Raw genomic sequence first — 23883 nt, 5'->3', positions numbered from 1 at the left:
TTTCAGACTTCTCTGGAAACACTCAACAAAGCCATCGCCGGCTTAGTGGTGATGTCTGAAGAAATGGAGAAGGTGTATAACAGTTTCCTCAACAACCAGGTTCCTTCTCTGTGGTCCAGCACAGCCTACCCGTCCCTGAAGCCACTAGGATCATGGGTCAAAGACCTTATCCTGAGAACTGCGTTTGTGGATGTAAGAAAACTCACTTCTTTGGGGTTTGATGAACACAGTAGGCCTTAAGATCCTTAGGAAGCCCTAGCGAACTGAAACACTAACAACCATTGAGGGATCATCCGAGCCCAAAGAAACAGAAACTCCCTGAATGGCATCAATTTGGAAGTCATGCTCATTATAATGTACTTTGGCCTTGGCCGTTATCCCCACATCCCATTTTAGTTTCAGATCTAGTTCATAGGACCCCACTGTGAGGTACAGGACCAATCTGACATGGGTCCAAACTGCCAGGTGTGATCTTGCTGTGGTCTCCCCTCTTCCACACCCCCTGTAATAACCAGCTTCTGGATTTATGGTCAGGCTGTTGGGTGAGGAAGGGGGACAGACAGGGAGAATGGGGCTGGTGACTAACTCAGGCTGGTTGAGATTCTGTCTCCTGAGAGGCCCTCCAGAATATGACTTTGATTTAAATGACAAACTCCATTTCAGAAAAACAATACATGAACATGTAATGTTTCTCCTTTAGTTGTGGCTCAAAAGGGGGCAGCCTAAGTCCTTCTGGATCTCCGGTTTCTTCTTTCCTCAAGGATTTCTAACAGGTAAAAAACTGTGCTTTCCCAAGAAAAATCCCACCGAAAAGACCATGATTTGTTACATGCTGGGTTTCTAGGAACCGGGGGAAAGGCCTGGCTGCCAATGACCTAACCGTGGACTGTTGGTTGTAGGGCAGTTCGGTGAGGCCCTGCTCTTCTTCACTTGCCAGGGGAAAGGATGACAGAAATAGCAGCCGCTCCCCTACAACCTAATCCCTGCCCCTCTCCGTTGTGCACGCGTGTGCACTGCTGCTGTGAAGGTCCACAGCACGCCCCAGTCCCCGTGCGACCCCTGCGACCCGTGCTTAAAGGCACCACCTGCTCACCCCCTGCTCTGGCCCGCCTCAGCGCAGCTTCCTTCCCTCTAGAAAATATTCCTTCTGTCCTTCCATCAGCCCTCAAGGACCCCAGCTAAACGGCCCAGCCCTTAATCTGTCTCATCCTGAATCCCTTATAAACAGCCCATACAAGACAAGCTGAGCAGGACTCTGAAGTTAGGGAGATGGGGCTCTGGAACTCCTGCACTGGCCTGTCTCCCTCACTGCAGAGCAGTGCCCTTGAGACTTGGCCTTCCTCCCTCTCTTCCCAGCCCCGCCATGGCTCCACCCCTCCCAACATCACCGCAGGCTTCCCGGCTGATGAACTAATTCAGAATAAGGCATTAGTGGTTGAGACTTCTCAGTGGAGAGGAAGCTCTCAAACGCTAGAGCGGCCTGATGGAGGCAAGCGGAGGCCGTGTTCGAGAAGCGGCAGTGTTGTTCCGAGGACCCAGCTTTCTGGTTTTCGTATTTATAGGAACTCTTCAAAATCATGCTCGGAAATACAATTTGCCTATAGATGAGCTGAGTTTCAAATACAACATGATTCCTACCTACCGGGATCAAGCTGCAGTTATAGAAGCTGCCAAGACAGTGCAGTTTGGACAAGAATTGCCCATGGACTTGGAGGTATTGTCCCCCGACTACTGTTACTGCAAAGCAGCTCTGTCCCTCTGCCATTTGAGGTCTCAGCCAACCTCCCCTGCCCCACTCCCCTACTGCCTCCCACAGCAGGAGCGTGAGAAACAGGACAAGGTTCACACCCCTCAGACAAACTCCCCAGTCTAGCAATGCCTAGATGGAACTGCCTAAATTAGTCTGATTTATAGAGATATTTTTTAAAGTAACACTTTATTTCTTTAGATTCCTATGGCAACTTCCTCCTTCTTATGGAGAAAAGGGTTAAATATCAGGACTTTAGCCAGATTTAAAAACAAAGTTTTCAGAATCAGGCAGGCCTGAGTTTAAATTCTGACTTTCCCCTTTTCCAGCTGTGTGTGCTAGAGCAATGACTCACATGTCTGCATCTCAGTGTTCTCATCTGTAAAATGGGGCTGATGCCACTAACCTCAGAGTTGTAATGCAGTAAAAATAACCAGCGCATAATGCTCCCACAATAAATATTATTATAGGCTGAATTTATTTGCCGTTCATTCAACTGCCTCCTAGCAGAAGGAATATACCAATATATCATACATTATATAACCATAAATACATAACGTAATTAATAGGAATGCACTAAGGAAGCAGTTTAAACTCCTTGCCTACATAGTTTACTCCCTCTAGAGCAGAAGTTCTCAAAGTGTGGTTCCAATACCAGGAGCATGGGCATCACCTGGGAACTTACTAGAAATGCAAATTCCAAGGACCCATTCCAGATCTACTGAATCAGAAACTCTGCGCTGGGACCCAGAACTCTGTACTGTGACAAGTCCTACATGGGGTTCTTAGCCCACTAAAGTTTAAGAACCACAGCTCTAGAATATCAGTGATTCTCAGTCTTGACTGAAGGTTAGAATCACCTGTGGAGCTTTTTAAAAATCCCAGTGCCCAGACTACACCCCAGTTACATCAGAATCACCCCAATTTCATTAGGCACCATTATTTTCCAAAGCTCCCCCGGTGATCCCAGTGTACAGCCAGGGATGATGACCACTGCTGCCAATCTGAGCTGCCCAGCTTCAGTGTGCTGAGGATATATCGATGGGGGACTGGAGGTCTGCCTCCAAGCACCTACCCACACTAGTGAGCCGTATAAATATAATTTTCTACACGTGCCACAAAATCAAACATCTGCTCCAGATTGTTCTTTCCCAAGAAAGTGTTCACTCATCAGTCAGCATAGTTGTGGTGAATGGCTTTACTAAACTTTCCTTAACATATCCTGGCATCAGTTAGTAGAAGTTGCTCCTGGATAATTCTGTCAGTATCCACCCCACTCAGATCTGATTGATCTACTCTTTGTTCTCATGAGCAAAAACTTACAAAGACCAAACTGATCCAATATTCATGGCTTACTTATGAAATACTGTAATATCCCATGCCTCTTAATAACCTGTAATTAAAATGACGATAAAAAGGGTTACATTTTTAAGGAAATTTGTTTTAGCATCAAAATGCTTTTTAAAGTAAAGAGAAAATAAACTGAGAGTTGCACTCCTCATTATTTTGAGCCCCTTCTTAGCCAGGAGGGTGTCCCAGGCCCACATCAGGAATAACTGAGGCCTCGGAAAGGCACCCGCATAAAAGTTCTCGCTGAGGCCTTCCAGAACGCTGGCCCTGCTCTGTGCCTGGCACATTTGTACCTGCCCCAGGAGGCTGACAGACGGAAGCTTACACTGACCACCAGGGCCTCTGTCCCTACACCTTGCCCCAACCCACAGCACACCTCCACCTGGATCATGGGCACTGAGCCACAACAATGCTTTAGATCTCTGCCTTCTATGGAGATGGCAGATCGTATCATGGGCCCAACTCCTGGTCCTCCCAGTGAATGTCTGCAAGAAACTGTGCTCACACAGCTTTAGTTCCACTACATACAAGCAGGACCACTGCCCTCCCGTTTGCCACCTTTGTGCAGTTTAGGAAAACATACTCCCTCTGGGTGGATGCCCAAATGGCTCCCACACATGGCCCGGCAAGTGCAGCCTCTACTGAGGCCAACGTGCACAAGTGTATGCAGCAGGCCCCCAAACAGGAAGGCAGGCCCCACGCTGCCTGCCCAAGAGACAAAGCTCAGGACGCTAGAAAGTAAAGACCAGCCAAAAAGAGCTTACCATTCTTTCATTCACAATAAAAATATACTACCTATGTCCATACAGCTTGGTCACTGCCTGCAGGTGTGAAGCTCCAATTATCCAAAAGATAACTGGCTCCACAAGTGGCCAAATGCGCTCAGTGTTTGAGGGAGGACGACACAGAAGCCTACAACCGGCCGAAATTGTACTCCAGCGGTGGCATCCAATCACAGGCCGCTAAGGGGCAGGGTTTTTCTGTCTCTCTTTCTCCTCCCTTTAATAGGAACATGAAAAATCTAGCATAATTTCTGAAAACAAAAAAGGAACTTTCCACTGGTGCTCTTCAAGTGTTACTACAGATACAGAATCTATCTTTAGGAGGTCACCCAGACTTTCGAAAGACCTCGCTAAAAAGAACATGATAGTTACAGCCCTCCTATCCCATCTGCTTCCCGTGAGAAGGAGAAAGTCGTAACATCGTATCAGATCATTTGAAGCCCATAAATGGGTATCCCTTATTAGAGGTCCTGGTGGACTGTGGGAAGTGTGAGATTTGGTGTCAAACTGAGAAACAAGTCATTTTACCTTTCCAAGCCTCAGTATTCTCCTCTCTAAAATGTGAGTAATAACAGCGATCTATAGAGTGGTTCTTAGAATTAACTCGTGAGGATGTGGGACTCAGGAAATGGCCCACAACAGCTAATCCCCTTCTCCTCTTCTCACCTTATAACGTCTCTTCATCTTTCAGTTGCCCTCTCCTGAGGATGGTGTTCTTGTTCATGGAATGTTCATGGATGCTTCTCGATGGGACAATACGGAGATGGTGATAGAGGATGCATTGCCAGGACAGATGAATCCAATGCTGCCTGTGGTGCATTTTGAACCTCAACAAAATTATGTGCCAAACCCAACACTTTACCACTCCCCACTTTATAAAACAGGGGCCCGGGCAGGAACACTCTCAACCACAGGTAAGAATGTGCCAAGATTGGCCCAAATGATGACAAAACACAAACTACAAAGTCCAAAAAAAAAAAAAAAAAAAAAAAAGCTATACTGTGCAAGGAGAGATCTTAAGCCAATTAGCAAGGCTTAAAATGAGGCCACTTAAAACATACTAATTTATAAATGTTATAAATTCTCTTTCTTTTAGTTCTGAGTATGGACTAACATCATAAAACTAATGCTTTCTTCTATTAGTCTAATAAGTAGAAAATAGAGCTTATTGAGCAGTGACTTTTAATTTCAAAATGATGACCTGAGTAGACACGAAAATCTATCTCCCACCAAAGCCACTGAGACTCATCATAGAAAACAGATTTGAAAATGAACCAAAAGTGGAATGCTGTGTTGCAAAAAGGGGAATCCGGGTGGGCTTGAAACTAAGATGCAGCCCTGAGAAAAGAAACCAAGTAGAAAGCCCCATCAACAGAGAAGCTGAAGACCTGCCCACACACAGCTAGGACACCACTAAAGAGTGAGCAGGGAATGAGCTGGGGACCCACACAATACGGCACAGTGCGATTAAAAAAAAAAAAGTGACATTGTGAAAGGAGCCAAAATTTCCAGTATTTATCTAGTAGGCAATCTGGAAGGAGAAAGAGAATGAAAGAGGGATAATAATGGTTGATAATTTCCCAGAACCGAAGAAACACTCGAGTCCCCAGATTACAAGATCTCACAAAGTGGTAGGAGTGATTTTTTAAAGCACACAACAAAGAAATAAATTTTAAAAGATATATCAAAGTGATACTTAAGACTATCAGAGATAAAGAAAATACTCAAAGCAAAGAGATAAATATATGAATACACTGGAACTAAAATTCCCGAGAATGAGAACCAGATTGACACCATGCATCTCTCTTTATCCACAGCGCACGTACAAAGAAAATAGACAAACATCTTTTTTTTTTAAAGATTTTATTTATTTATTTGACAGAGAGAGCCAGAGAGCACAAGCAGGGGGAATGGCAGAGGGAGAAGGAGAAGCAGGCTCCCCGCTGAGCAGGGAGCCTGACACGGGGCTTGATCCCAGGATCTTGGGATCATGACCCGAGCCGAAGCAGACGCTTAACCAACTGAGCCACCCAGGCACCCCAATAGACAAACATTTTTAAAGGCTGAGGAAAAACAACTTTGAACCATAGAACTGCAACAAATGCAACCAAATTATCACCCAAAAGGGAAGGAGTAGTAAACCTATTTTTGGACATACAGTGGCTCTAAATTAATCACCACTGACCCTCTATTTAAAACACACACACACACACACACACACACACTTAAATCTTAATAGTTTGACCATAAAAATGATTTTAATAGCTTGAAACTAAATTTCCAGATGATAGAAATATGGGAGAGGGGCAAGGTAGAAAGAACTAAAACATTTTCTCATTTGAGTAGAAAATATAGATACTGATAAATATTTTTCTGATAAAATCTTCAATTACAATATGTTCTCAAAGAGTAACATATGGAATAGGACTAAAATAGACACTCCTATCATGTCTTCATCTCCCCCTCTGACAAATCTAAAAACATTAAAATTAATAATGATATGTACAAGTTTCTATGTGGACATATGCTTTTATTTACCTTGGATAAATATCTAGGTGTGGAATGACTGGATCATGTGGTAAGTACGTGGTTCAACTTTCTAAGAAACAGCCAAACTGTTTTCAAAGTGGCCATACCATTGAACACTTCCACCAGCAGCATGTAAGAGTTCCAGTTCCTCCACATCCTCACTACCACTTAAGATGACCAGTCCTTTTAATTTTAGATGTCAGATAGATAGATAGATAGATAGATAGATAGATAGATGATAGATAGATAGATGGAATGATAGAATATAGTGGTATCTTCTTGTGGTTTTACTTTGCATTTCCCTAATGACTAATGATGTTAGCCATCTTTTCTGGTGCTTATTTATATCTTCATTGATGAACTGTCTGTTGAAGTCTTTTACCCATTTTTTTTAAAAGATTTTATTTATTTGAAAGAGAGAGAGAGCGAGCATGAGAGTGAGCACGAGCAGGGGGGAGGGGAAGAGGCAGAGGAAGAAGCAGGCTCCCCGCTGAGCAGGGAGCCCTACGTGGGGCTCAATCCCAGGACCCTGGGATCATGACCCAAGCTGAAGGCAGACCCCTAACTGAATGAGCCACTCAGGCACCCCCTTTTACCCATTTTTTAAAGAGTCATTTGTCTTATTATTGGCTAAAATTCCAACAGGAACCCTGTCTTCTTGGCAAGAGGAACCAAGGAAAGCTAGTAATTAAAATGATATTGCACTAGCACAAGACTCAACACACAGATCAATGCACTGGATATAGACCCCAGAAACACACTGTGTATATTGGTTTAAAATTGATCAGGAAGGGGTGCCTGGGTGGCTCAGTGGGTTAAGCGTCTGCCTTCAGCTCAGGTCATGATCTCGGGGTCCTGGGATCAAGTCCCACATCAGGCTCCCTACTCAGCCAGGAGTCTGCTTCTCCCTCTCCCTCTCCCTCGGCCCCTCCCCCTGCTCATGTTATCTCTCTCTCTCTCTCTTTCTCTCAAATAAATAAATAAATCTTAAATAAAATAAAATAGGTCAGGAAGAGAGAAATTGTGCTCACAATATGGTGCTCAATTGGTTATACCAAACTTTGGTTATACCAAACTTAGACCCTATGTCATACTACATACAAAAATTAAATCACTGATGGATACTTTACACTTAATCATCACTAAATTTTAAAATTATTAACCCTAATGAAATAATGACTCTAAGTAATAATTATCAACAGATGCTAACATCCCAACAAAGAAAGACAATCAGACATAAGGTACTTCCTGATGAAAGTACACACCACCTATTCAAGTATTCTTGTCCCAAAAAACTCAAACCTGAATGTGATCCTGCCTCTAGATCTCACCACCCCTTTACAGGGATAGAGGAACATGCTTAAAATCACCACAGGGAAGCTGTCAACAAAAATCCAGACTCTGGGAAACTTTATAGGATAGTCTGGTTGTTTCAACAATTACAAGGGGGTGGCAAAAGGAAAAGAGCAGGAACCTACCAACTGTAAGAAATTTAAGAGACACATCAGTGGAGCACCTGTGTGGCTCAGTTGGTTGGGCATCTGACTCTTGATTTTGGCTCAGGTCGTGATCTCAGGGTTGAGGGATCAAGCCCCATGTCAGGCTCCATGCTGGTTGCAGAGCCTGCTTGGGATTGTGTCTCTCCTTCTCCCCCCACTCCCACTCACACACACACTCTCTCTCTAAAATAAAATATGACACATCACTATTGCAAGTCATGGACCTTATCCGAATCCTGAATCAAACTCACAGTTAAGTGTGTGTGTGTGTGTGTGTGTGTGTGTGTGTGTGTGTGTCCGTGTGTGCTGCTATGTAGTATAAAATGTCCCTCAAGCACTGCCAAGGCACCATGCAGGGCGTGGCATACAAAGGTAAGGGGCATTCTCTGCTGGCAACACCACCACCTTCCCCAACTTCCACACAGATGGGGTTTGCTATGAATGCAGTGCCATCTTGAGAGCTGAATGCTCTTCTTCTTACACTGGTCCTGGCCCTCACACAGGCCCACAGTGAAAAAGGTGCAAAAGTGCCCTCTTACTTCAGATGTCCCAGAGCTGAGGGCCAAATATCTGCGATTGTATTTAGTCATTTCAGGAGCCCTGATGCCTAACTGCAGGGTGGAACAAAGGATGGATGGATGGATGGATGGATGGACGGACGGATGGACGGACGGATGGACAAATGAACAGATGCCCAACCTACCAACTGCCTCCCAAGTCCCACTAAAAGCTCAAGGCTGAATTCTAGTCCAGTGTCACCTCAGTCAGCCTGCAGAGAATTTGAAACATATTTTACAAGCTTATACAAAGTCGAAGCTGGACAGGTCCTAAAGGATCATTTGTTCTAACATCTTCATCTTATAGAGCATAAAACTGAAATCCATAGAGGATTATTTGCCCATTACCTTGAGAGACTGAGTCAGGTCTGAAACCCAAGTGTCTTGACTCACAGTACAGTGCTCTTTGTATCAAGGGGTTATTCTTTAAGTAACAAACCTTTTGTCCTTGTACCCTTAACTAGGTCATTCAACCAACTTTGTGGTGACTGTCCTCTTACCCTCCAAGCGGTCCAAAGATTATTGGATTGCCAAGGGATCAGCTTTGCTCTGCCAGCTAAATGAGTGAAAAATTGCCACCTCCTGCTAAAAAAGAACCAGGCCAAGATCTTTCCTGATGGGGGACAAAGGTCTGCATAACTTCTATGTGAGCAAAACAGCTTTACTTCAGATCTGACTTAAGGGTAGTAAGTGTGGTTTTTCTCTTCTAATCTAAAATAAAGTGTTTGAGTGTTTCTTCCTGTTGGTAACTCAAGCTCTGATGTGAAAGCAGTGGGTTCAACACTCACCTCTTAAACCTGCTCCCCCTCCCCCAGGTGAGAGCCAGGCAGCTTCCCATCAATAACTTGAGGGGAGTGAGGGGAGTAACCTGGGCGAGTCAGAGCTCAGCAATGCCCTATCCACATGGGCTTCCTTCCTCCTCACTCTAATATAAAAGGCCTGGTGTACACGGCAGTCACATGGTCCCAGGTGCTTCGATTTCTAGACCAGATTTAAGGCTCAGAGCCCAACACATGGGAGGCTGATGAGCAAATGAGCTGGATAACAAGATCTCGAGCCCATGGTGCCTGTTCCCCCACTCTATGGGGTTATACTACAGTCCTTAGAAGAGGCTGCTATGCTTCACGAAGTGCAGGTTGGTCCTGCCCAAGTACAGAACTTCCCCTCCACTTTAGGATGAGCCTGTGTGAAAAGCAGCCAAGTCCCACCCAGGTGCACCTGAGCCCCTGCCACCTCAAAAGCAGCGGTTATTGGGCCACTACCAAGATGGAGCAGTCACCAAAAAAAAAGAAAAAAAGAAAAGATGGAGCAGTCACTGTGGCAAATCACCTTGTGTCAGCCCTGCCAGCAAGGGTCTGTTTGCCTTCAGTGGCTCCTCATTTCTGCAGGCACTCCACTCCACTTCCTGTCTGGACCCACCCCACCCCACCCCACTCCCCTTGACTTCCCAGGCTCCAGTCATAATTACTTCATCTTGGTTTCTTCAACATGCTCACTCTCTCCAGGCCTTCAAATTGTTCCGTTTGCTTGGAACTCCTTCCCCTCCTTGCTCAGTTGTTTACTCATTCAACATCCCCTCAAGATCACAGAACTGCAAGCCCAGGCAATCAAGCTTTCCCCAAACCAGGTTAGGAACAAACACATCTGTTTCTTATTGGCCCCATCCAAGTCCTGGGCAGACCCCCTGGGTTTCTGTGAGCTGCTCGAAAGCCCCTAAAGAAACCTTGCCATGGGGTGGGAAGGGGGGGCGGGGCAGGACTAAAAGTTCCCATTTCGTACTCAACCCAGACAATTCTACTCTTAAACATTTTATGTAGATTCCCTGTAAGATTTTACTTGTAAAAGACATAGACATATAAATAATAAATAACAAGACAGGAAGAGGGAGCGTTTGCAAAGCGCTTTCTTGCACAGCAGCTTTGACGAAGCCCACCCATTCACCCAGTCTTGCGCGTGTTGGCGAGACACTCACGTATCCCACATAATTAAAGCACTGTCAGAGTGCAGGAAGCAGCCCAGCCACCAGACCTTGAATAGAGGGGAGCAAACAAAGGTCCCATGGCCTACTAGTTCCCCTGAATCCAGAACCAGGAGTGAGTAGGAAGAGGAGCAGCAGGAAGAGCGGGGTCAGGATTCAAAGTGGCAGGTAGACCAGGAGCAGGGCCCAGGAGTGAAGCAGTGATAGTATCCAGAGGGTGTGAGCAAGAGTTGTTCGCGTAACATATACATACCGTGGGAAAAAGTCTACACAGAAAATGTATTTAATCATCTTTATATAATACATTTATAATTCTTTTCATACAACACCCACCCCCAAGCACTGCTGGATAACCCAAAGTCATTCCTTGGAAAGAGAACCAACACTGCATTTTATTCTATCTCCTTTCCCGGGTTGGGCCTATCAAGGCCAGACCAGAGTGTGGAGTACAGGAACGGCCATCCTTCAAGTCCAAGGGGTCGGGGCTTGGCCTGGCTCCTCCAGTCATTACAGGAGGGATGTCTCTGTTTGGAAAGCCAGCATCAGCACCCAGAACACAGGAGTCCAGAGAGACAGACAGGCACTGCTGGCCACCATCTGGCTGTGGTGGGAATGCCCATGGTGAGGAAGCCGCAGCTCAGCAGAGATGGATCTATCCAGAGCAGGGCCTTGGAGTTGTGGCACCATGGCGCTACAAGGAAAAGAAAAAACAGTCTCAGAGCTCAGCTGGAGCCACTGGATACTCCAAGACCCCTGAAGGCCCACACAGCTTCTTTTCATCTCCCTTTTTTAAAGACAGGAATGGATCTTAGTATGTTAATGGGCTTCCTGTGTCTTTGTCCCTTAATACTACTGCTACAGCAAATCCAAGTAATTCAGGTGCTAAGACCAGCACATCAGACAACTCTCCCCCGGCAACATGGTTCTTGGTTCAAAGATTATTAAAACTCTAGGTGTAAGAAGGCCCAAATCAGATTTGCGTATCCTTAGCCCTTGGGCAATCTCAGGCAGGGACCCTCCTCACTAAGCACACACAGAGGCCCATCCAAGCCATGAGGTGTCCTCCCTGGGATCTGGCTCTCCCCCCTCCCACCGCCCCCCCATCCAGCTCAGGTCCAGTGTGAACACCATGCAGACATCCCAAGTCAAGACAGTATGAGTTGAGGGGCCCATGATCTCAGGCCCAGCTGGACCTTTCAGCTCAGCTCAGGTGTAAAGTGCCCGACTCCAGGCCACCTTGAAAGGAAATGGCCCAGACTGAAAAAGAACTGAATAGGACAATTTCTTCCTCCACCCCCCAAGGAAGGATAGTTGAATAGCCACCCTCGGCAGGTACCGTGGAACATGGTACAGATGCAACAGGATCTGTCCCTGTTCTCCAGGTCCCATTTGGCTGCCAGCTTCCCTCCATTTTAAAAATGCCAATCCCGGGGGCACCTGGGTGGCTCAGTCGGTTAAGCATCTGACTCTTCATTTTGGCTCAGGTCATGATCTTGCAGTCATGGGATCAAGCCCTGAGTCGGGCTCCGCCCTGAGCGTGGAGTCTGCTTCAGACTCTCTCTCCCTCTCCTGCTCACTCTCTCTCGCTCTCAAATAGGTAAATAAATGAAATCTTTTTTAAAAAATTTTTTAAAAAGCCAATTCCACAGCACACTGGATGCCTGCTTCAAGCCTTCAGTGGCTCCTCATTTCTGCAGGCACTCCACTCCACTTCCTGTCTGGACCCACCCCACCCCAACCCCACTCCCCTTGACTTCCCAGGCTCCAGTCATAATTACTTCATCTTGGTTTCTTCAACATGCTCACTCTCTCCAGGCCTTCAAATTGTTCCGTTTGCTTGGAACTCCTTCCCCTCCTTGCTCAGTTGTTTACTCATTCAACATTTATTACTAAACACCTGTGCAGGCACTGGATCCCTAAATCTCCTGATGAAGACTCAAAAGTTCTGTCCGTTGGGCTTCATTTTGTCAGGCTTCTACTCAGTATCAGCCAAAAGGTCCCTTCACTCCATGAGGCCTTTCCTGACCCCCAACCCTAAATAGTAACCTCCAACAAAAGAGCATTCCCACAGTACCCTACACTTCCTTTGCAGACAATCGACTCAAAATCTGGCTCCCTCCCCAGAATGTGAACTCCATGAAGGCAGAGGGCTAATGCCTGGTTTACTCCAAAGCCACAGCACCCAACACAAAAGCAGGCACATGGGAGGAACTCAATACATTTGGGTTGAATTGATCTGGATCCTGGATCCCTGGCCCCTCTGATGTAGTTCTTCCAGAAGTCTTATGCCTTGCAGAACAGGCTGAGTCATCACCTTTGACTCCTCTGTCCACCTCTGATCTACCACCACCTAAGCACCTCTGAGAGTACATGCTGTGGTCATCCTACTCCCTGTCAAATGTGGGGGCTGAATAAGCCCATTCCCACAAGGTTGCTTCCAGCTCTGCAACACTGAAATCCCTGATCTGCAGTGGAGAAAGGGCTGGTAAATCAACACACTCGGGCATACCCACACCCGCCCCCCACCCTTCCTTTCACAAAGATGAACATGTTGCCCTTACTCTGACTCGAAGCAACTACCTTTAATCTGGATTCGTCTGTATCACAGTGAACAGAAGACAGTGCCCGAAGCCGTGAGAAATAGGAAAGCTGGTCCATGAGTGGGGCGCTCACCCCCACCAGAGCCTTGAACCCCCTCCCTCTTAAGCGGTGTGACGGGCATTTCCGGGCTGCTCCCCACCCACACTACCAGTGGGACGGATGGATGCCGGGGATGGGCTCCCCACCGGCCCAGGCCAGCCCAGCCCAAACCCAACCACTGCCTCACCTCTCCTCCAGTCGAACCCACAGATCGCTGAACTGCCGAAGTCGCTGCCTTCGCTGTGGGCGCGGCCGCCTCCGCTTCCTCCGAAACTTGCGCTCCACCTCACCACCCAGGTCGGCACTTCCGGCCGGGGACACGTGAGGAGGCACCAGTGAGTGCGCCGCAGACGCAGCTTCCGGCGCCCTCACTTCCACTGAGGGCACTTCCGTAGCAAAGATGGCCGGGGAGGTGGGCCCCGACGAGGAACCTTGGCTCTTCTCTCTTTGAACAGGGGTGGAGGGAAGATGGACTTGAAGGAGAGTCGCACAGCATGGCGTCCTCCCCGCCCTCAGTGCTCAGGGCCTCAAAACAAGGAGATAATGTGAAAGTTCAAGCTGGCTAGGGAGGGTTCTCGAAGCCACCCCCAGAATTGATCACTTTGACGCCTTATTTTCTCCCTCCCATACTGTCACCATAGTCGTTCCAAATCCCCCAGCTGGGGAGGAAATAGATTTCTTTTAACTTTTGTATAATTACAAACCATCTTTCCCAAAGGGAATGTTTTTCACAACTGATGAGAAACTCAAACTTGCTTCTAGTTTTCCCTTAAAGGTGACTGTAGTCCCACCCCCAAGAATCTCTTCCAGTGGGGAAGTAAGCCATTAGAAGGACCCAGTTTCCTCCTACAGCAGGACTTTTGTCAAGGATTTAAGTTGGGGTTGAGAAGGGGTCAGAAAGAGAAGAATCCCAGCTACTAGAGGTCAAGCCCATTGTCTCATGACGTAGGCAGTGAGGGCGCATCCACCTGAAGAAAGGGAGCAGTGGATGTGCCATGTGCATCCTCCAACAATGTGCGTGCAGCAGACCCGCATACATAAAAACTCAGTCGTTCTGCCCTGATTGAGCCTTGATGAAGTGCCCACTAGCCAGAAGCAGGGCTCCATTCTGACCCACAACCTGACAGAACTGAGATGTCAATTAATGTTCATGGCCCTGTGTGAGGAAGGGAGGAGGTATAAGAGATAGAAAATGAAAAAAAGGAAACACTCAGGGTGGGCAAAAAAGGTAAAAGAAGGGAATTCCTCAAATGGCAAAGAAAGAAGAAAGGCCCCTATTCTGAACCTGAGGCTGGGAATCCCAGTAACATATAGTTACAGCTAAAAGGCCCCTGGAGGACAGGACCTGCCAGATTCATCACTGTCTCCAGAGCCCAGCACAATGCCTGACACATAAGTGTGACACCATTTAAATGAACCTCTTCATTATGCCAACAAAGAAACTGGAGCCTAGAGAGGAAAACTGCCCCACCTACCTCTCTCCAAGATTCTGGTGGCCTCCTAGAAGATTTAGGATTTAGGAGCAGATGGTCAGGCAGACCCCATGCCGAGGCCCTCTGCCCCAGCAGAGGTTATGTCTATGTCATCTTTGACCTCCATATAACCCAAACAGGCCCTGGTACACAGTAGGCACTCAAAAAAAGTCTGTTGCTTTTACTTAGCAAAGAACATGGACTCAAATTCACTAGGGCTCAGCGCTTCAAGCAGTGGATCCTCACAGTGGGACAAATCACAGCTTTGGTTCTGTTCAAATCACATCACAACAGACACAAGAAGACCTCAGCCCAGTTACTGCAGGTAGGCAAGGCCAGGGCTTGAGAACCAAGTTAATTACCCCTGTGTGTGTGGGCGGGGGGGCGATTAATCCAGAAGAAATTAATTTTACTTCCCCTGATTTTTATCTTTCTCGTATTTCACAGCCGAGATGTCCTGGAAATTATAACATCCACTTTACAATTGAAGAAACTGAGGACCAGGAAAATAAACTTCCTTGCCCTAGGTCCCAACAAGGATTCAGTGTCATTTTCAAGTAACATTCATCAAGATTTTTTTTCAGGTTATAAAGCTAGTCTATTTTCACTATAGAAAATATGGCGAGTATAGAGTAGCGTCGCTATAATTTCCTGGGAGAGATCCTACAGACAAATGTTCACAAGGGTTCAGGCATAGGCTTAAGGGCCCCTAGGGCAGTAGGGGGTAGCCGCTGTTCTGCCAGGAACAGAGAATCCCAGCAGCTGAACACAGCCCAATCCACCCCAGAGCTTCTAGGCTAGCTTAAGTATCCCATCACAGGTTGAAGTTATAGGTTACCATGTTTGGGTCCATCTCAATTCCCAAAGTTTAGCGAAACCTCTAGTTACTTGTGAAGCCTAGGCCCACGGTCATTTTGGCCACAGTACAGGACTCTTGTGCTGAGAGACTGCTTGTCCCCTACCTGCATTTCACATAATCTACTCACTCCACGGAAGTCTCCAAGAAAGAAACACCCTGGCTGGCATGGCCCCTCTCCTGGGCACATACCCACAGGAGGATATGTGGTATCCAGGAAAGAACCCAAGCCTGGAAACTAGGGCAAAGTAATTAGCCTTTCTGAGCCCCTGCTGTTTCTGTAAAGTTGAGCTATCTCACCTGGTCGTTGTGAGGATTGAAATTACCCAGGCACTACACTTCACACAGGGCTGAGCTCACAGTATGCACTCCATTGTGCATGCCCCTTTCTCCCAGTCCCTCTGTGTGGGGATGAGTGACACTGGATGTACCCCAGCAAGGATGACCAGAACCCTGGAGCACACCCCTGTGTAGCCGAAGGGACACTGACCAGATCCTCACTGGAGTCTGTGGTAGGCAGAATAATGACCCCCAGAGATGTCCACGTCCTAAACCCCAGAACCTGTGAATACATTTGTTACCTGTCCTGGTAAAAGGGACTTTCTGGGTGTGATCTAGGACTGAGGTGGGAGATTGCCCCAGGCTATCTGGGTGGGACAATCTAATCACATGGGTCCTTAAATACAGAGAACTTTTCTGTGGCCAGTGGCAGATGTTAAGTACAGAAGAATGGTCAGAGAGATGCAACGTCACTGGCTTTGAAGATGGGGGGACGGGCCACAAACCAAGAAATGAGAGCAACCTCTATAATCTGGAAAAGGCAAGTAAACAGATTCTCCCCTAGGGGCTCCGGAGGGAATGCAGCCCCACTAACACCTTCATTTCAAGCCAATGAGACGTGTGTCAGACATCTGATCTACAGAGCCGTGAGATAGTCTTTTGCTTGAAGTCAGAGTTTATAGTCATTTGTTGTGGCAGCAAAACCAAAAACAAAAATAAAACCTACAGCACCCATTATCCTGGGAAGGGGTGTGGGGGTGCGGGACTGGCTAAACCCTTGGGATCAGCCCAGCAGGACCCCTGTCGGTAGCTTCACAGCCCGGGGCATTTCCTGTGTATTCTAGCCTGCTGACAAGTGCAGGGGAGTGGCTGCCAGCTGCCCTCCCCTCACTCCAACGTACAGCCCCTCTCTGTCCACCTCGTAGTGGTCTACCCCAAGACCAAGGGGCTGGCAGGGGTGGAGTAAGCTAGGTCACCAGCTGGAAGGCCTCGTGCCCCCACCCACACAGCCTGCCGCAGATCCAAGTTCCACAGGATCAGAATCATCCCTCAAGGGTTAGCACATGGCTGCTAAGGAGGGGACGAAGGAAGCAGGTGCCTCCACAGCCTCTGGCCCTCACCAGCACCTTCACTGTGGGCGCTTCCCCCACCCTGGGCCCTTATCCTCTCGCCGCTTCTTCTCCCTGAACAGGAGCTCCTCCCCAGACCTCATGATCCCTCGTGGCCTCCCCTAGGAGCACTGCTTACCACTAAAAAGTCATAGACACTACCCGAATGGAGCACATACTGTGTGCCAGAGGCCAGGAGAGCTACGGCAGGAGCACACACCAAACCCCTTGGGAATTCCTGCATGGCGGTGGACGCAGGCTGGGGCAGAGAAGAACGGGGGGCATTGGCACTGGAACTCACAGATTCTGACAGAGTGAGGGGTGGGGATGACCAGTGAACCTCTGGCAGAGGAAACTGCATAACAAAGACAAAGGATCTGGGGAGGAAAACGTAGAAGAAGAAAGGGCAGAAAGAGAAAGGGTGCACAGGTGGAGGAGTCCGAACCGTACTGTGGCTCTGATGAGCTGTGTGATCTTTCAGTTTCTCCATCAGGAAAGGAGAAGAAACACCTGCCTCACAGGCTGGCCTTGAGGAGTCACTGAGAGTCCGTGTGAACCTGGCTGCCTCCTGACAATCAATCAATAAATGTTCTTTCCTCCCCTGGAAATGTGAGCAGCCCAGCTGGATGTCAGCACTGGTTCTCGGCCCTCACTGTGCACCAGAATCACGGAGTGATTTTGAAAATACTGATTCCTGACCTCACTTCCTCCCAGAGGCAGGTTTCAGGATTAGAAGCAGAAGTAGGAAGCCTGAGAAGAACCATGAACACACATACACATATGTACACCCATGTACATATACACACATACCTACACACGCACACATGTACACACACACGCACACCCGGCAGGGTCCTCTTCAGCACCCACAAGGACTATATGCCAAACACCAACCCAGTCAGCCTAGGGCGGGGGTGGGGGGAGGGGGTTGAGAAGGGACCCGGGGGCCCAGCCCACCCTGCTTTCCAGAAGCACACAGTCCAATAGGTGAGGAAAGACCCACAGTCCCCCCAAAACAATCAGAGAACCACTAAGGGCTGGGTTCTCCGTCCAGGGCTGACGGAGAAGAGGAAGAGAAAGAGCCACACTTGGGCCGTCAGCAGAGCAGGCTGACGGAGGGGCAGAATTTTCCCTGTCAGGGGGAGATGGAGGCAGCAACCTGGACGGGAGGCTTGCTCACCCAAGAAGCATACCCGTGCTGGAAAAACAGTAGAGCCTGGGTGCCGAGACATCAGCACACAGAAACCGGACTTTGGAAAAGAACAGTAAGAAACCGCTGAAGTTTTCTGAGGAAGGGACACTTGCACGATTAGTGCCACAGAAAGCAAAGAGTGGACCAGAGGGCGAGAGCCAAGGGAAAGGAGAGGAGGGAACCCGAGAAAGGAGGCCCGAGGTGTGATGAAGGTGAGAAATGAGGAGTCTCAGGCGAGGGCTTTTGTAGAGTAGAAGTGCTACTGAAGAACTGTTATTACTGACGCACTGGATGCGGGTCTGGAGACAGACGGGGTGAGACCGGCCCAGGGTGTACCCACAACCGCCTGCTCAGAGGGAGACTGGCAGAATCCCGGCCCCTGGGGAGGAGGGCACTGGACCGTGAGGGAGGACCCTCTGGAGTGAGGGGCTAGGGAGAGGCCCTGGCTTGAAACAACATGAGCCGAAGGGAGCCTTCCGAGGAGAGAGAGGGCACCTGGGCAAGCCACGAGCAGACACCACCGCTGACCCTCTCTCTGTCCCCTCAGCAGAGGGGGCCTGCATTCTCCTCACCACCGCTAAGATCTCTGCCAGGAGGGGGCGCTAGTGACCATGATCTGGAGGGAGTCGGGCGAGGAACGTGTGTGTTTTGGGCTGAATTCCTCAGAATGTGTCTGTAGTCATAGGCAGGGCCTTTAAAGAGGTGATTAAGTTAAAATGAAGCTGTTGGGGCGCCTGGGTGGCTCAGTTGGTTAAGCGTCTGCCTTCCGCTCAGGTCATGATCCCAGGGTCCTGGGATCCAGCCCTGCATCAGGCTCCCTGCTCGACAGGGGGCTTGTTTCTCCCTCTGCAGCTCCCACTGCTTGTGCTCTCCTGCTCTCTCTCTCTGCCAAATAAATAAATTAAATAAATAAATAAATAAAATCTTTAAAAAAAATAAAATAAAATGAAGCTGTTAAGGTGGGCCCGGATCCAATCTGACTGGTGTCCTCATAAGAAGAGGAAATTTGAACAAAGGGAGACACTGGGATTGTGTGAGCACAGAGGGCCGCCATCTGCAAGCCGGAGAGATAGACCTCAGGGGAAACCAAACCTACCAACACCTTGATTTGGGACTTCTGGCCTCCAGAACTGTAAGAAAATAAATTTTTGTTGTTCAAGTGCCCAGTCTGTGGCATTTTGTGATGGCAGCCCAAGCTGACTGGTACCGAAGGGGAAGGAAGGGTCCACAGGGCGATCAAAATGAGAAATGAGCAAACCTGGGGGGAGAAACAGCCTAGGGAAAGAGAAGGAAGGGGCTTAGCTCCTGCCCCCAAGATGGGTCTCACAGGCACGTCCTGCACCTCCAGCCCCTCTGACCTGACATTATGACTGATTCCTCCATCTGCCTCCCTGAAACCTCCCAAATGCCCACTGGAAGGGCACTGAGCATTAAGCCTCATCTCCCATCCTGGGGCCCCCAGCAACATGGAGCAGTCCTCCCCTCTCCTTCTTCTCTGCCCCAAGACTGCTGAGGAAAAGGCCAGTATGGCTTCTGTTGCCCGAAGGGCCTGGACGGCCAACCCATGTCTGACAGAGCCCCAGCCGCAACAGGATGCCAACTGAGCCGGGTGCCAAGTGTCCACATAGTGGCCAGACTGGGAAGGGGGTAACTGCCATGCTGGGGGCCTCTGAAGCCCCTCAGGGAATAGCCCACCCTGGTGCCCAGGCAGCCCCATGGGGGGTCTCAGCCCCCCAGCTGCTCCCCAGCCAGGACAGAAGCACAGAAAGGTTACTTGTTGATGGGTCGTCCAGCGGGGGCGTGTTCTACCTCATAGCCTTCACGCCGCAAGACATCGAGCACCGTGTTGTTTCCCATGAAATGACCTGCAGGAAGGAAAATGATCAGAAATACGGCAGTTCCCATGATTACTAAACACACCCCCAAACACACACCCCAAATCAAACAAACAACCCCAGCAACCCCCCGTCCCTTCTGTACAGCCCAGGAGAGTTCCAAAGAGTTTCCGCAGTCAGGCCTCCCAACCGCCCTCCACGCAGGCAGGGAGTGATAAGCCCCATTGCAGAGATGAGGACATAGAGGATCAGAAGGTGCAGTGAGCTACCCAGAGTCACACAGTAAGGAGGCAGCCTAGACACCAAATCCCATCCGCCTCTGAACGTAGTGTTAACAGTCCTGACCATTCTCCTCATTTATACAAGCCAACCACCTCTGAGACCTGAGCCCCCTTCTGTCCGACACATAATGATAAATGCACAATCAAAACCTACGTTTAGCAGAAGCCATCATGGCTGGAAACCTCCACCTGAATTTTATTTCTCTTTTTCCCTTTTAATAAAAAACAACAAACAACAAACATCAAACAGATAAGCTTATAGTGACATCTTAAAATCAACATTTTAAAGGCCAAAAGTAGATCTTGGGATTAACCTTCATTCCTTTCAGGTTTTTGGTTTTTTTTTTTTTCAAGTAGCCTCCACCCCATGGAGCCCAACACAGGGCTCAAACTCACAACCCTGAGATCAAGACCTGAGCTGAGGGCGCCTGGGTGGCTCAGTTGGTTAAGTGACTGCCTTCAGCTCAGGTCATGATCCTGGAGTCCTGGGATCGAGTCCCGTATCGGGCTCCCTGCTCGGCAGGGAGTCTGCTTCTTCCTCTGACCCTCTTCCCTCTCGTGCTCTTTATCTCTCATTCTCTCTCTAAAAGAGAATAAATAAGTAAATAAAATCTTTAAAAAAAAGACCCGAGCTGAGATCAAGAACCAGATGCTTAACTGACTGTGCCACCCAGGCGCGCCCGTCCTTTCAGGTTTTGATGCTCAGAACTGACATGTCCCTCTCTGTGATGGTGTATGGCACTTTAATGTCCTAAATGGCTCATTAAATTGTAGCAGCCTATGGTGTTATTGCGCAGAACTTTAGAGGGATCATTATCTCACTTTAAATTGGAAAACAGGTAACACAGTTTCAGGGCTTCACACGCTAAGCAGCAGCAGAATCTATGCAGTTTTGACACCTCAATATTCAATAACCAGAGACTGGGACAGCAAATTAAGGTACATCCACGCTTCAGGAGAGGTGACAAGCAGCCTGTAGGTCTCTCCCGTGTCCTGTTCCCACAGCTCTAGGAAGCAGAGTGAACCTGGATCAGCCTCTGGGAGCCTGGGGAGCCTGAGAGCAGTGACTATGGCAGAAGGTATTGGGCCCTACTATGTGCTTGGGTTCAACTGTAGAGGCTATATGACCCCAAGACTGATGAGAGGCAATGGGCTTAGATGAAAGGGACATTGGCAAGGCCCAGATTAGCCCTGGTGCAGAAGTGCACACATTATGCCTGGGCGATTAAACGTCCGGGTGGCTCAGTCGATTAAACGTCCAACTCCCGGTTTGGGTTCAGGTCATGATCTTAGGGGAGTCTGCTTGTCCCTCCCCCTCCCCCGAGGCCCCTCCCCCCTCTCCCCTCCTGCGCAGGCACTCTCTCTCACATACATACATACATACATACATACATACAAGACTATGCCTGGACTGGGGGGGGTGTGGCTACTGAGCTTGCGGAGTACTGCTGTGACCCTCACTGCCCCAGCCATTACCAAGCCCACACAGCAGGGAGTGATCACACAAATAAAGTAGCTAACAGTCACGGAGCATTACGAGGTGCAGTGCTTTACACATCACTTGATCTCCCCACCCCAACAATCCTACAAGGTGGGTGTATTATTATCCCCATTTTACAGGTGAGAAGAGGCACAGAGAGATGAAGCAGACTGCATCTCAAACTCCAGTGGTCTGGCTCCAGAGTCCACGCTCTCAACCAATTGGGAAGGCAAACAATATTTGTCAAGTGAACGAATGACTCCCATTACCAATGCTTTCTCATCACGGAACCAAGCTATTCCGTTTGACTTAATTTTCTTCCTCCTCCAAGAGTGAGCTCCATTTCTCATCCCTAAATCTTATCTCCAGACCCCCACAGAAAAAGTTGCTGTTTGCTTTTAAACGCTGGGGCTTTTAGTTTTGGGTTATCCTCGCTTTGCAATTAAAAGTTTGCTAACCACAGATTTTGTAAATCTTAAACCAGTAGGGCTAAGTGTCAGGAGCAATTTCTGGGGATCCCTCCGGTTACCACAGCCCTCAGAAGGCATGAGGAGAAATGGATTCATGCGGTGGAGAAAGCAGCCCCGGGAAGAGAACTTGGCACTAGCGGCTGCCAAGGGCACTCCCAACCCCCAGCAGCTGCGAGGCCTCGCCCCAGCGCTGCAGGAATACGATGAGCTATGCTTGGAGAATGAGGCTAGCCCAGATGCTGCAGTCTGGCCTGGGCCATCTGTCCAGCACAGACCCCATCTGGAGGGCCTGCCCCACGATCTGTGCAGATCAACCTGCCAGCCAACCTGCTGCCCAGCCTCACACCACAGGGTAGGCCACTGTCATCTCGAAGTATCCACCTTCCCCCGGCACCCAGTGCCCCACTCTCCACCACCAGACGTCAGGAGCGGAGAGCAATCGAGTCTGGCTTCTACCTCTATTGAGAGCGTCCTGTGGTGCTTGTCCTTTAGTCTGCTAATCTGGGGTATTACATTAATTGATTTTCAGATGTTATGGAAAAGGTCCCCCAAAATACACCTGCATCCTAATCCCCGGAACGGTGAATGTTATCTTATGTGGCAAAAAAAAAAAAAAAAGATTTTGCAGATGTAATAAAGCTGAGGATCTTGAGATCAGGTGATAATTATACTGGACCTCTCACTCTGCCACTCTGGAAGTGCTTCTCTCCCACCCCCCATTTTACTGGTGAAAAAAACTGAGGGAGGTGACTTGCCCAAGTCAATGAAGCTAGTGAAAGACTTGAAAGGAGAAAGCCGAGGCCAGCAAATGGTCTGGCAAATGTCTGAAACTAGTTCCATTTAAAAGCATAAAAAAAAAAATACTTAGTACTAAATCTAACAAGTGACATGCAAGATGTACAAGGAAAACTAAGGAATTAAAGGCATTAAAGAAGACCTAAGTAAATGCAAAGATTCATGGTCATGAATTGGAAGACTTGATAAATATTGCACACTACCCAGCCTCTGGCATTTCTGTCTTTAATTCTGGAGGGTGCAAAGCTGTGATAGAATCACTCAAGAAGAGGAGATAATTTATTTCAAAAACCCCACAAAAGGAAATCATTGTCCCAGTCTGTGTCCCTGTACACTGTTAGCAATTGGTAATAGCTGATCTATCAGCCCCAGGCCTTCCACCTGGGAGGCTCATAGTCAGAGAGGAGAGAGAAGACATGACAAATTTTAGGGGAACTAGTTAAAAAAGTGAAAGGGGCCAGAAAGAAGTTGGGAGTAAGGTGCTGAGTTCAGAAGAGAGAGAAATGCCTTCCCAGCTTCCAGGGGAGTGTGTCATGAGAACCATGTGGAAAGAGAGCTCTCCTGATGTCACAGGTACCAGCTTGCCCAGCAAAGTTCCAACCATGCTGGATACTCGGGCATCAGCTGGAGCCACTTGGCGAGTGAACGAAGTCAAAGGTGTCTGCCACTCAGCTCACCTCCTACCAGGCGCCCACCCCAGCATGCCCTTCATGGAAGGAGCATCAGAGCCCAGCATCCCAGCAGAGGTAACCTACGACTCACCAGCTCCAAAGGCAAAGAAAAAACCTTTGTCAGGGAACTCTTCCAAAAGGGCCTTCACCCGCTTCCCCATTCTCTCATTCCGCTTGTAGATAAGCTCCCGGCGGAAGTAGCTGTCGATCTCCTGGGCAGTGACACGCTCCTGAGGTGGCAGCGTGGCATTAATGAAATTGGGAACCTCCGCCAAAAGAAAAAGAAAGAGAAAAATTGGGGGCAACAGAGTTATGAACGAAGTTGCTTAATTTGAGCACAAAATCACCCAGCCTAGATGGT

General features: G+C 48.4%; 2 protein-coding genes across 4 annotated transcripts in view; one reads left to right on the top strand and one right to left on the bottom strand.

Moving 5' to 3' along the window:
• DNAH6 (dynein axonemal heavy chain 6) overlaps positions 1–9109 on the top strand; it is a 213209-nt gene extending 204100 nt beyond the window's left edge. For both annotated transcript variants that reach the window (XM_088026190.1, XM_028122448.2), the window contains exons 72-76: positions 7–192; positions 701–773; positions 1563–1714; positions 4571–4793; positions 8929–9109. In XM_088026190.1, the coding sequence (XP_087882316.1) occupies positions 7–192; positions 701–773; positions 1563–1714; positions 4571–4793; positions 8929–9032 (738 nt within the window). In that variant the 3' untranslated portion in view covers positions 9033–9109. The remainder of the gene's footprint in view (positions 1–6; positions 193–700; positions 774–1562; positions 1715–4570; positions 4794–8928) is intronic.
• Positions 9110–10781: 1672 nt separating this feature from the next.
• TRABD2A (TraB domain containing 2A) overlaps positions 10782–23883 on the bottom strand; it is a 51843-nt gene continuing 38741 nt past the window's right edge. For both annotated transcript variants that reach the window (XM_028122491.2, XM_028122492.2), the window contains 4 exons: positions 23614–23788; positions 19765–19855; positions 13270–13527; positions 10782–11133 (listed from right to left, as the gene is read on the bottom strand). In XM_028122491.2, coding sequence (XP_027978292.1) covers positions 10950–11133; positions 13270–13527; positions 19765–19855; positions 23614–23788 — 708 coding nt within the window. In that variant the 3' untranslated portion in view covers positions 10782–10949. The remainder of the gene's footprint in view (positions 11134–13269; positions 13528–19764; positions 19856–23613; positions 23789–23883) is intronic.

This window comes from Eumetopias jubatus, unplaced genomic scaffold (assembly GCF_037043125.1).
Source record: "Eumetopias jubatus isolate StellerSeaLion01/CBP00866 unplaced genomic scaffold, mEumJub1_p1.0 scaffold_9, whole genome shotgun sequence".
Taxonomy (NCBI): Eukaryota; Metazoa; Chordata; class Mammalia; order Carnivora; family Otariidae; genus Eumetopias; species Eumetopias jubatus.
The sequence above is the reverse complement of the archived record's forward strand: the minus strand, read 5'-3'. Positions and strand labels throughout refer to the sequence as shown.